At 39.2% G+C, this 12,399-nt stretch overlaps 1 protein-coding gene across 2 annotated transcripts in view; it reads left to right on the top strand.

Annotated features, from left to right (window-relative positions):
- mpi (mannose phosphate isomerase) overlaps positions 1–8,980 on the top strand; it is a 28,363-nt gene extending 19,383 nt beyond the window's left edge. The window contains exons 7-9 of one of the 2 annotated variants that reach the window (XR_007933808.1): positions 5,674–5,882; positions 7,201–8,113; positions 8,929–8,980. Coding sequence is in view for 1 of the 2 variants with exons in the window: in XM_028823188.2 (XP_028679021.2) it covers positions 5,674–5,882; positions 7,201–7,416 (425 nt within the window). In the remaining variant the exon portion in view is untranslated. The other variant, XM_028823188.2, reaches the window with a different exon arrangement.
- Positions 8,981–12,399: the final 3,419 nt, after the last annotated feature.

Here is a 12,399-nt window from a genome sequence, read left to right as displayed (position 1 = left end):
TACTGACTATTTAGTTCTTATGTATCTTGTCTTATGTGCCATGTGTTTTGTGGATGGTCCCCCAAATAGCAGGGCCACCTGCTAATTACCACAAGTGACTGACCTCATTCATTCTCAATGTACTTGTGGTGTGGTGAGTTCTCTTATATATATTCTTGTGCTTTTGTGATTTTTCTGGTTTAACCTGCTTTGTTTTTTTAGTATACCTCTTGGATTTTGTATTTGAACTTTCTTTGGTATGGATTGCCTTATTGCTTAGAGAATTCCTTTGCCTTTTTGTGCCCCACAGAGCTTCTTTGTGCCCTAGTGCATTTTTAGAAAATAAATCTTTTATTTTTATAAAGATCTTAGTTTTACACTTGTTAATAGCAGGGTTTGACAGTTTCTCCCACTAGTGGGCATTTTTGGAAGTTAATAGATGTCTGTTTAAGATTTCTTCTAAGTGTGAGCAATATGGCAATAAAATAAAATCTTAATTTTGAATACCATACCATACCATACCATTTTTATTTGTTAAGCGCTTAAAAACACAGCATTACAACTGACCGAAGCGCTGTACAGTTAAAACAAGCAAGACTAAAAGCAAAATATTAAAAACAAACATTAAGAGAGAATTAAAACAGAGACACTAAAAACAGGTCAGGGGACCCAATAAAACAGAGAAATAGCAAAAGGCAAGTGGAAATAAGACAGGTTAAGAATTAAAAGCCAATGTGAAGAAGTGCGTTTTTGGTGTGATTTGAATGTGGCGACTGAAGCGGCTTGCCTAACCACTAAAGGTAAGGAGTTCCAGAGCCTGGGTGCACAGACAGAAAAAGCCCTTTCACCACGAACTTTAAAACGTGCCTTGGGAACGGTTAGGAGCAGCTGATCTGCGGATCTAAGAACATGAGGGGGATTGTGACGATGGAGCAAGACACTCAAATAGGCAGGGGCTAGACCATTTAGTGCCTTATAGGTTAAGAGGAGTATCTTAAAATCAATTCTGAAGCTAACCGGCAGCCAGTGTAGGGTTTTTAAAATCGGTGTAATGTGTTGGCTTCTGCTGCTTCCAGTTAATAGCCTTGCAGCCGCATTTTGAACCAATTGGAGTCTAGAAAGAGTGGCTTTACTAATACCATATAGGCAGGAATTAGAATAGTCGAGCCGGGACGTAATGAATGCATGGATTACTGATTCCAGGAGGTGGTAAGACAGAATTGGTTTGAGTTTGGCAATTCGCCTGAGATGGAAAAAGCAGGATTTTACTGTGCTGTTGACTTGAGCATCCATTTTCAGGACCATATCCATTTTGATTCCAAGATTGGAAACAGACGAAGTTACTGGAATGGGAAGAAAGTCGAGGCCAAGGGGTAGAGTCTGTTTGCGGTCAGGACTAAAAACAATGACCTCGGTTTTTGAATCGTTCAGGTGAAGGAAGTTTACAGCCAGCCAGTCCTTAATGTCAGATAAGCAGTCGAGAAGAGGTTTAGTGGAGTCAGTTGACTTGAGGGAGAAATAAATTTGGTAGTCATCAGCATATAGGTGATACGAGATTGAATGTTTTCTAAAAATTGCACCTAAAGGCAGGATGTAAATAGAAAAAAGTAGTGGCCCCAAAATGGAACCCTGGGGGACACCACATGGGAGTGGGACTGATTCAGATGAAAAATCGTCAAGCATGACTCTAAGAGTCCTGTTGCAGAAATATGACCTGAACCAGTCGAGAGATAGCAAAATAGCAAAAATAATGTTCATATCTTTGAATATATCAACATAGAAATCATTTTCAACTATTCTTGAGGGGAAAAAAAATAACCAAGCAAAACTTAAATTTTCACACCTGAGAGTGATTCCAGGTCTGATTAATGAGCCTCCTGAAACATTCCCAGGACCAGCTTAAAAGGAGCCACCTCACTCCATTCAGGGAACCAGAGTCAGGTGGAATAGGATGAAGCTTATTATACACAATCCACACACATACCATGGCCTGTACATTTTACAGTTGGGAATGACTGCGCTAACATATGTGCCTTGCCTGATTCTCAAGAACTGGGAAACATTTTCTGCTGACTGAGACTGGTCCAAAAAATGGCAGTTGGGAAACACTGTTGTAGAGGACTCCTTTTCTCTAAGCATGATTTGATAGCCCTCTGACTGTTCCTTATAACAACTAGTTTGGTTTGGTGCAGCATTATAGTGATGGTTAATGGAATACTTTAAAATAAAGTAAAATAAAGTTTGGTGGCAGAATTTAAGTGGTTGTGGTCACTCCTTTGGTCGACAAAGTATAGATGAGATGAGTAAAACGTTGCACTGGAAAACAGAACTTGCAGCTTACAGGCAGCCTGCTCATTCCTTCCTCCTGTCGTAGCCCAGCCACTGTTGCAGGGTAAGAAGGCACAATGGACATATCTGGTGTATTCCTCCATCAGCCTCAGAAAAGGCCTGATTTTTTCCTAATGTAATCATATTGTCTAACTAGATGTATGCCATGCTGAAGCAGGGACTTTATTTTTGTCCTGTGCTTTCTTGCATTGATTCAATTCTGCTGGATGTTTCTGTTTTAAATGTTGAAATAAATTGGATATGCTGCTACTTTTAACTGTTACTGTCTTTTTTGCAAACTTTGCTTTTGCTATTAGTTTGTTCTACATCTGATCTTTTATATCGAAAAGAAGTCTAGACAATCAACTTAATGTTACAGCCCTTCTTTGGAACAAACTCATTTTAAGAGAAGCGTAGCTCGTCATATTTTTCATCATAGTACTCATTTTTCCACCTGATCAAACTAGAGTGCTTGCTTGACTGTTTAACAGTATAATTTATAATTAAAAAAAATAATTTTCTTGTTTGATTATTGCTTTTAAACATGAATTCAAATTAAATGCTTTAATTGAAAAAATGTCCAGCCCTAATTTCTTCTATACAGCTATTCACTAAAGACAAGTCTGAAGCACTTACACAGATTTAAATATAAAATACAAATGCAAATTCCAGTTAACATGTGTGCTAGAGAGTATTTGATCATTATCATCATTGTCTAACTTATCGAGGCCATCTGACCACATTTCCTCTTAGTTCTCATACATTATCTGGGTGAGGTGTCCTGTGGGATTGGAGGAAGACGAAGATGGGCAGCAGAGGCTGTCTCTGTTGGCAGTGGAGTCTGTTGTTAGAGGACAGTGCACCGCAGAAGCCCTGAGCAGCCTGAACAAGGATAGGAGGGGGTGTGCTTTCAGCTCTTTATCCCTAAGAGCATAGGGGGGGTGGGGATAAAGGGTAGTGAGCTGGACGTTAGTATTATTCATGTTTTGTTTATTTTGGAAAAAGTTCACTTTTACTCTCCTGAGCAGCTTGAGAAAGAAGGAAGAGGGGAAATTACTTGGATTTTTGCTAAGTTTTGTTTGGACTTTGAATGTTCTTGGTGGTCCCTTCAAGCAGTTTGGTCAAGGGAGAAGAGAACAGGACTAGGATCTGAGTTGTGGTTTTGTGTTGCACTTGGAAGGTCCTTGATGGTCCCTCCTAGCAGCCTTAATAAGAGAGGACAGAACAAGAGTCATGGAGCTTTTTCAGTGTTTTTGTTTTTTCATATTTATTCTAATACTTGAACAGTTGTTTTTGATGGACTTACCAGTATCATTTTTCACAGAACTCACAGATGAACATCAGCTTTTGATATTTGATAAGAATTAGTATTTATTGGGATCGTCTTGTTTTTAATTTCTGTACCACCTTTTCTGTGTCTCTGTCGCTCACCCTGGTTTATCCCCAGTATGACTACTCAGTGCCCCTTGGTAAAAATGTTACAAGATACGTGAAGGGAATGGGGCATCACAACCACCAGATCTGAAATGTTACATCCCACCAGATTTATTTTTTCCATGACTGCTATTAACTAGATTTTTTCTAACCCTTTCTCCTTTATCAACTGGCCAAACCTCAATTCTTATTCTACTTGGAATTTATACTAATGTGACTCACTTTATATTTAATCTTTCAGATTATTTTCTGTCTCTTGTATATATTTCTCTTCTGGTTTGTCCTGCTTCCACTTCAAAACCGGTCCCGCCCACACGCAGCTGACACAGCATTTCTCGATTCCTATTCGTCGTCTTCCATGTCATGCACTATACTGGCCTGATGAGCGTAATACATCCAACAAATACTCGAGGTGTTGCCACAACAGTAAAGTAGCTTTACCACCCTTGCGGGAGCCACCTGTGTCTTTACAACAGCTTCTTACACAACAAACATCAGAAGCTGAAAATTATCGTGAACACATTCGAGAATACAACCCTTCTCTAGCGTTTGCTTCCATGGGTGCACAGATAACTCAGGCTCCTGGCCACGGACCGTACTGTTTTAAAATACATGGGCAAATTTATCACCAAATCTCTCCACTATATGCTAACACCTCTACCTCTCCAGGATATGGACAGATGTATGTTTTTGACACAGCGCAAGCTACTAAAGTACGCTTACAAAATAAAGCAAATTCTGCATGCAGCGAAAATGTACTTCTCCAGCTAGATTCCATGCTCAGAACCATCAACCCCTTCGCTAAATCATACAAACACATGCATGAAATCGCTCGGTCCAATCCAACAGCATCTGTACGAATGGTTTTCAAGGAAATTCCTAGGCAGGATTTATGGTGATACAATGCCCCGACATGTCACACCGATGTTGCAGCGATTTTCGTCGGAGAAGATGGGGAAATGCCTGCCGAAAGGGACATTTGCATCTATCCCATCGCAACTCCTGTAAACAGATTTCCACGCTTAATATGAATTTCGATCCTATGGTTTACCCACTTTTATTCCCTTATGGAGACATTGGCTGGCACAAAGATTTACAACATGTTCCCGATAAAAGAACCGCCAAGGGAATAAGGCTTACTCAATGCCAATTTTATGCATACAGATTAGCAATGAGGAATACATTTAGTATTTTGCACTCCAGCGGCAAACTATTCCAACAGTACGTCTTAGATGCATATGTTAAAACAGGGGGCGTGCGTCTCAACTATCTCAGATTACATCAACAAGATCAGCGCGTCGAACTATCAGACGCACTGCAAGCAAACGTTGAAAATAACAACGTTCGTGTAGGCAAAATGATCATATTACCATCCACATTTCCAGGAAGTCCAAGATACATGCAACAAAATATCAGGATGCCATGGCCATAGTACGTAAATTCGGAAAGCCTGATTTATTTATCACTTTCACATGTAATCCTGCTTGGCTGGAAATTCTATATGCACACTGCGTCTTTCAAGAAGTATTTATTTATTCTTGATTTCTGAATTCCTTTCTCACCGTTTTCCATTCCTATTCTTACACCACCGTATGCTACGGCGGGTGTCGGCTAGTTTTATATATTTAGATATTGCATGATTTTTTAATTTACTGTTACCATATTATACAGTAGTTGTAAAAACTGTATGTGTAAGCACACTAGTCAGTGAAGAGCACTTGATGTGAACCAATTGGCTTGGCATAGAAGAGGACCCAGCTGAGGTGCTTTGGGTACCTAATTAGGATGTCCTCAACAGTGCTACTTTGAGGAGATGTACAGATTATGGTGATTACTTTGGTCCTACTAAAATTAAAGCCAGAGCTTTACGTTTCATGGATTGGATTGGATTGAACTGCACAGACATAACCATACTGGCTTTGTCTTTTTTAGACTGCATTGAATGCATGGCATGCTCTGACAACACGGTGAGAGCTGGTCTGACTCCAAAATATATCGACGTGAACACGCTGTGTGAGATGCTGATCTACAGCCCATCACCTGCACAATCTAAAATTTTTCCTGCGGTCCAAGACCCTGCTGATGCCTGTGTCTTCATTTATGACCCTCCTGTGCCTGACTTCACCATCATGAGAATACAGGTGATCTGTCAATTTTCTTCTGTTTACTAGAAATGCAAAGCTTTAAGCAGTGGCCAATGCTTAGCAAGTGCAAGACATATTTTCACATATTTGTTTTCCTTTCAGTACTTGTATTTTGTATGTTTTCATTCAAGGCTGACATATGAAATTAATGGTGGGCAGCTTTGTTATACCGCGTGAGAGTTTGTGTGATATATGTGTGGCTGTGTCTGCTACGTCACCCAACTCTAATCTATACATTTAACTAATGTCTGTCATCTCCTAGTCTGCTGATTGTACTGTCATTATGATCTGTTTAACTGATCCCCATGGAGTGCTATGAAAAAGTTCACAGTAATGTGGGGAGCCTATAGTATCCTTCTTCCTAAGTGCCATGTCTACGGACATCCTTGAAGTGTTTTTTTTTTATTCTAGTCCAGATACGGTTCTAAGCAGAGATATTCAACCCCCCGGAGATTGTAAGGCTTAACCAATGTGAGTGTTTTTCAAAGCACTAGATGACTTATCAGTTGAGTTAAATGTAAAATCAACAAAGAAAATGTTTGATGTAGTATTCATGAGCAACAGGATATTTTAATAATATAGCCATGTCACAAGTATTCAACACCCATATAATATTGATGTTTTTAATACCTTCTGCAAGGTTTTATGGCCTAATGTGGAGCTAAAACTTAATGAAGCCTTTGGGAATTCAATAATGATCCCTAATTGGCGTCAACTAAGATGCATATATAAACCTCACCAATGAAGGTGTTGAAGGTGAGTTGCCATCATGGGTAAGACTAAGCAGCTTTCACGAAACCTGAGAGAGGAAATCATTTCATTGCACCTGAAGTGCATCGGGTATAAGAAGATCTCCCAAAAACTGAACATGCCAAGAGGCACCATTGAGAACATTATAAAGACGTTTAAAACTTATGGCACATCTGCAAACTTGCATGGCCGAAATTTCTTTAGAGCAACAGAATATGCATAGGAAGTACTGGAGAGAAATACGTTGTGCCATGTTAAGATGTTAATTTAGATGGCTGTTGTCAGTAGGCCTGTGTAAGAGCCTGGCCTAATGGTTATTGGTGTCCTTGTCTGTTCTGAATCTAAAAAGACAAAAGTGTTCCCATGTCCTTGGATTTTTTTTATTTTATGTGTTCCTTCTCCATTTTGAAATTCATTAAACTTCCAAAGAAACAAACTGATAAGTCGATAATACCCAAAGTTCACATGGATGGCAACAATTGGAAGAATGCAGCTAAAAACCTTTCCATTAGGCGTACAAAGCGACATGATTCTTGGTGCCTTTACATTGTTGTTTGTTTTTTAGGTGCCTGCATCGATGAAGAAGTACAACGTATCCCAAATTGACTCTGCCAGCATCCTCCTTGTGGTGCAGGGAGAGGCTATGGTGGTTTCTTCGCCCAACATGGAGCTGGTGATAAAGCGAGGATCCGTGCTTTTCATCTCTGCCAATGAACAACTGTCATTGCACATCACATCTGATAAAAATTTGTTGCTGTTTAGGGCATGTTGTATATTGTAGCACCTTAAGAGTTCTTTTTAGACACACCATTTAGCTTAAGGTTATTTTGAATCAGCAATACACATGAAGAAGTAATTAATTAATCAATGAAAAGCTTATTTAAGGATTGTACAGATACTGTTTACAGTTTTAATTCTGTCTTTACATCAATAATATGAATGCAGAAATGCATCAGTGGTGGATTACTAGTAATTTAATGAAAAAGGGATGCACTTATTTGTAATTTTCACATGCATGACAAGTAATTTGAAAGCAGTCCTGCAGTTTAGATATGGAATACCATTTATCTGTTTTAAGAGCATTCATATTAAAGTTGTGTTTAGAGAGCATGCCTCATCTCCATGGTCGTGGACTCATTTCCTGGTCCAGACATTATCTGTGTGGGTTTGCTTACCCGGGTAGTCTAGTTTATTCCAATGTCCCAAAAACATGCAGAGTAAGTTGACTGTCACTCAAAATTAGCCTTCTGTGAGCGTCTTCAGGCATGTTGACAGTGTGTGGCTTGTGAGGCATGGATGCCCCATTCAGGTATGGTTCTGGTCTTGGTGAGTGCCCACATATGCTCTGGCTTTTAATAATCCTAAATTGGAATAAGATCGTTTTGAAAGTGAGTGAATCAATACAGGATGATTGCAATTAAGTGTGAATCACAGGCAGCAGTAGAAAAATGGAACAAAGAGATACAGTAGAACCTCTGGTCACGAACGTTTCCGAACACGTACAAATCGGGTTACGATCAAAAAGTTTGCCAAAATTTTGTATCTGTTCACGACCATACGCTCTGGTGGCAAACAAAAACACTGGCAGCCAGTTTCTCTACGCACGTTCGTATGCGCCAATGATTTCCCATTCTCCGTTTCCCATTTTCTTTTGTTTGTGTATACAGGGCCTAACAAAGCAGCTGATGTTGCAAAAGGAGTTACAATGTTAACCAAGCAGAGGCCTCAAGTGCTGGAAGAGGTGGAAAAACTGTTGCTAGTGTGGTTGAACGAGAAGCAACTTGCAGGGGATAGCGTAAGCGAGGCGATCATATGCGAGAACGCCAGGAAGATTCAAGGTGATTTGCTGAAAAAAAAAATCCTTCTTCGAGTGGTGAAGGTGAGGAATTTAAAGCCAGTAGAGGATGGTTTGAAAAGTTTTGCAAGAGAAGTGGCATTTAATTTTTTTTCCCTGTGCTTAAAACTCAAAGTGTTTACAGTGAGCGGTTTGTCAGGGTCTAGCGCAAACTCTTACAATGTTGGTTTTTTCTGTTGTTCAAGGATTTCTCAGTGTTATTCAATGTTTTTACATTTAGTTTACTATTTCACTGTGCATTCTATGGTATAATTAACTTTTTTTGTGCTTAAAAAATATATATTTATATAGTTCGTACTGTCTGGAACAGATTAATTGTATTTACATACAATCTTATGGTGAAATCACGTTCGGATCGCAACCAAATCGGGTTGCGTCCAGAGTTTTGGAACAAATTACGGTCGTGACCAGAGGTACCACTGTATTGGGAGAGCTTAGATATTAGCTAAATAAATGAGCTTGACGGACAGAATGGTCGTTTGTCTTCAAAACCTCAATGGTAGGCCTTTTTTGTCAAGAAAGAATCCATATTTTTCTTTTGTTCAATAAAGAATATGACTATTTATGTATTGTTTATGTATTATTATTTGCATTCCTTTGCAAATATTACCTTTAGAGTTAGGTTGTGACGTTATAGGTGTGTGTGTGAGATGGTGAAGCAAAGGTCAGTTCTGGGCCCTTCATCAATACTATTTTAAGAACAAGTGCATGACAAACATCAGACGTGCATTCTTCATGACAGCCTACTGTAGCGATCAAGAGGAGAATATGAAACCCTGAATTTTTGCCTTTCCACAGTGATTTCTGCCTGATTCTCTCATATTTGTTTTTAACACTTGGATGCTCACTAAGGCTGTATACAGTTGTCTGTCTGTTCTTTTGATAACAGTAGCTTAATACTATCTGCATTTCTCATAGCAGCTTACCATCAGCACAGAGTTCTCAAATTGATGTGTGAATTTCATGTAAGTAAAGATCGTGCTGTAAATGTGCTTAAATGAAGAGGTTCTCAAAGCTGGATCTTTCAAATAATTAAAATGCGTTCACTTTATTCTTTAAGGAGAACTTTCACTTAAGGATACGTTCAGTGAGTTTATTCTCAGGAGCACTATACTAATACCGGGTAGGGTCTCCTTGCTGCACTCGATACAAGATGTTGGAGACTCTGCTCCATGTTCACATGATTGCTTGCATCACACAATTTCTGTAGGTTTGTCAGCTGCGAATCTCCTGTTGTACCAAATCCCAAAAGTGTTTATTGGATTCATGTTTGGTGACTAGGAAGGGTCACTTTCACAAAATCAGTTTGAGATGACTTCTGCTTTGTGTCATGGTGCATTATCATGCTGGAAGTAGCGATTAGGAGATGGCTAAATTGTGGCCATGAAGGGATGTCAATGGTCAGTGTCGCCAGCCACCTACCAAGGTGGACAACCAACTAATAGATGGGGATCATGGTGAATGGATAATGCAAAAATAATTAATTTTAATAAAAATTAAAAGTTTAGTCAAAACAGTCACTTAAAAACAAGGTACAGAAGGTAATGATCTACTTACAGTATATACAGTGAAAAAATGAACAAAATTAGGCAAAAATCAGATGTTCAAAACATTAAAATAATCTTGGTGCATATACAAATAAAAGGGCAACAAGATCAAAATCCAAGGCTCTTATACTCTAAAGTCCAGGCTTATTAAAGCAGCCTTCCAACAAAAAAAAATGGAAATAACAAACAAAAAAAAGGGCTCAGCAGCAGCAGCCTCTTCAGCTAAAGAAATTCCAGGCTTCTCAGATAAATGGCAGGAACCTCCCTTGGCTAACAGGAGGACTTGTGTAACAAGGAGACACAAAGAGATGATAAAGGATATCCCTGTATATTCAAATAGATAGATAGACTGACTAAGATGCCGTTGATTCCAGTTATAAAGATACTTGGCAGGAAGGGACGGGTCCGAGCGGGAAGAAACTAGAAGTGATGTCAGAGGTGTCATGGCTGTCAATCGAGAAGATTACAATTATCCAAGCCCTTAACACTAGAATCTCTGAAGCCTATGAAAAAACTTGTAATCCCGGCCCACTTTAAATCCCTTTGCACCTCTCCATCAGCGTCTTTTGTTTTGTAAATGTGTCGATCAGCACAAGCAACCTGCTGTCCCATCCGCCTCCAACCACTGCTGCAGCTCAAGTTGTACACAAAGTTTTCCCAGATCTGTTTATCAGGGTGTGAGGTGCCTGGAGTTGTACAGGGTAAATAATATATCGTTATTTGGAGCACATGTATTTGTATGTTCCATTGCAGGATGACAGGAAATGCGAGGCAAGAAATGTTGAACTCATACCTAAAGCAGAAACGTTTTCATGTTATAGTATTAACGACAACATTTTGACATGAAGTGTATAATTTGTGAAGACAGTTTTTTTTTCATGTGTTTGTTTTCTGTGATTTTCAGTGATACCTTTTGCTTATTTGAAAAATATCCATTGGAATTTAACTTGTTGTCGCCCTCCTATAGAAATGGCAGACACGAAAAAATGACAACAGTTTACATTAGAAAGAAAAAACTTGACATTTTTGTGGCTCTCGATTCCAGCAAAGTAAAAAAGACATTGGCAGTGAATTTGGAATTTTGCCATCGACATTGTCAACTTTCTTGAAAGACTGAGCAAGAAAAGAAGAAAAATGTCAGGTTGCAAACCTTGGGCCTCAGTGCAAATGTAGGTGAATTGCTGCATTTGAAGACGTTGAAAAAGCAGTTATTCCTCTCATTATTGGCAAATCGACCAATCCTCAGTATTTTAAGCGTCTTACATTCCTTTCCTGTGAGTATAAAGCAAACCAGCGAGCTTGGATGACTCAAGACATTTTGGTAAACTGGCTGTGACAACTTGACAAGGATATTGTGACGTGTGAGTCGCTGTCTTGCACCCCAAAACACGAGGCTGAGTCTCAATACTTTAGCAAAACCAGCTTTATTCAACTTGAAACAGGACCAGCAGGGTTATTTATTGAGGCAGGAGCTACCACTCTCCTATACACAGACACAGCAAATGGGCCTAGTCAGAGCCAGGTCAGTGGCCAAGTTATACGTCACATCACCCATTGAGGATACCGTGACCTCGATTGGCTCGGATTTGCTTCTGCGGTGCTCCGAAAAGAGTTTAGAAACTTTACAATATGAAGAAGAGATCTCCTGATTGATAAGTGCGCTGCTCACAGCATGCTTCTACATTTAGATAACGTTCAAGTTGAGTTCCTCCGACCCAATTGCACGGCAGCGCTTCAGCCATTGGATTTGGGCATCATTCGCACCCTGAAAGTGTCTTATTGCAAGGAAATGCTGAGAAAAATTTTCGTCAGCATAAATTATAGACAGTAGGAGATTAAAATTAACAAGAAAGAAGCTACTGAAATGATGACAAACTCCTGGACAAGTTAAAGAAGGTACTATAGCGACAAATACAGAATCTCATTACTATGAAATTTTTATTACAACGAAATATTTGTTAGGTCTCTGGCACTTCGTTCTAACAGAATTTGACCTGTATACACAACGGGGTGCCTACCAGCCAGGAATGTGCGGTCAGGGGAGGCGTCATCATGCAAAGTAAAAAAACTAATAACGATAAAATAACAAACATTTATCAACTGGTCTGTGCTATAAAATTGTTTTCTATACAGTGCATCCAGAAAGTATTCACAGCACATCACTTTTTCCACATTTTGTTATGTCACAGCCTTATTCCAAAATGGATTAAATTCATTTTTTCCTCAGAATTCTACACACAACACCCCATAATGACAACTTGAAAAAAGTTTACTTGAGATTTTTGCAAATTTATTAAAAATAAAAAAACTGAGAAATCCCATGTACATAAGTATTCACAGCCTTTGCTCAATACTTTGTCGA

Source organism: Erpetoichthys calabaricus, chromosome 17 (assembly GCF_900747795.2).
Source record: "Erpetoichthys calabaricus chromosome 17, fErpCal1.3, whole genome shotgun sequence".
Lineage (NCBI taxonomy): Eukaryota > Metazoa > Chordata > Cladistia > Polypteriformes > Polypteridae > Erpetoichthys > Erpetoichthys calabaricus.
Note: the sequence above shows the minus strand (reverse complement) of the source record. Positions and strands in the feature narration are given on the sequence as shown.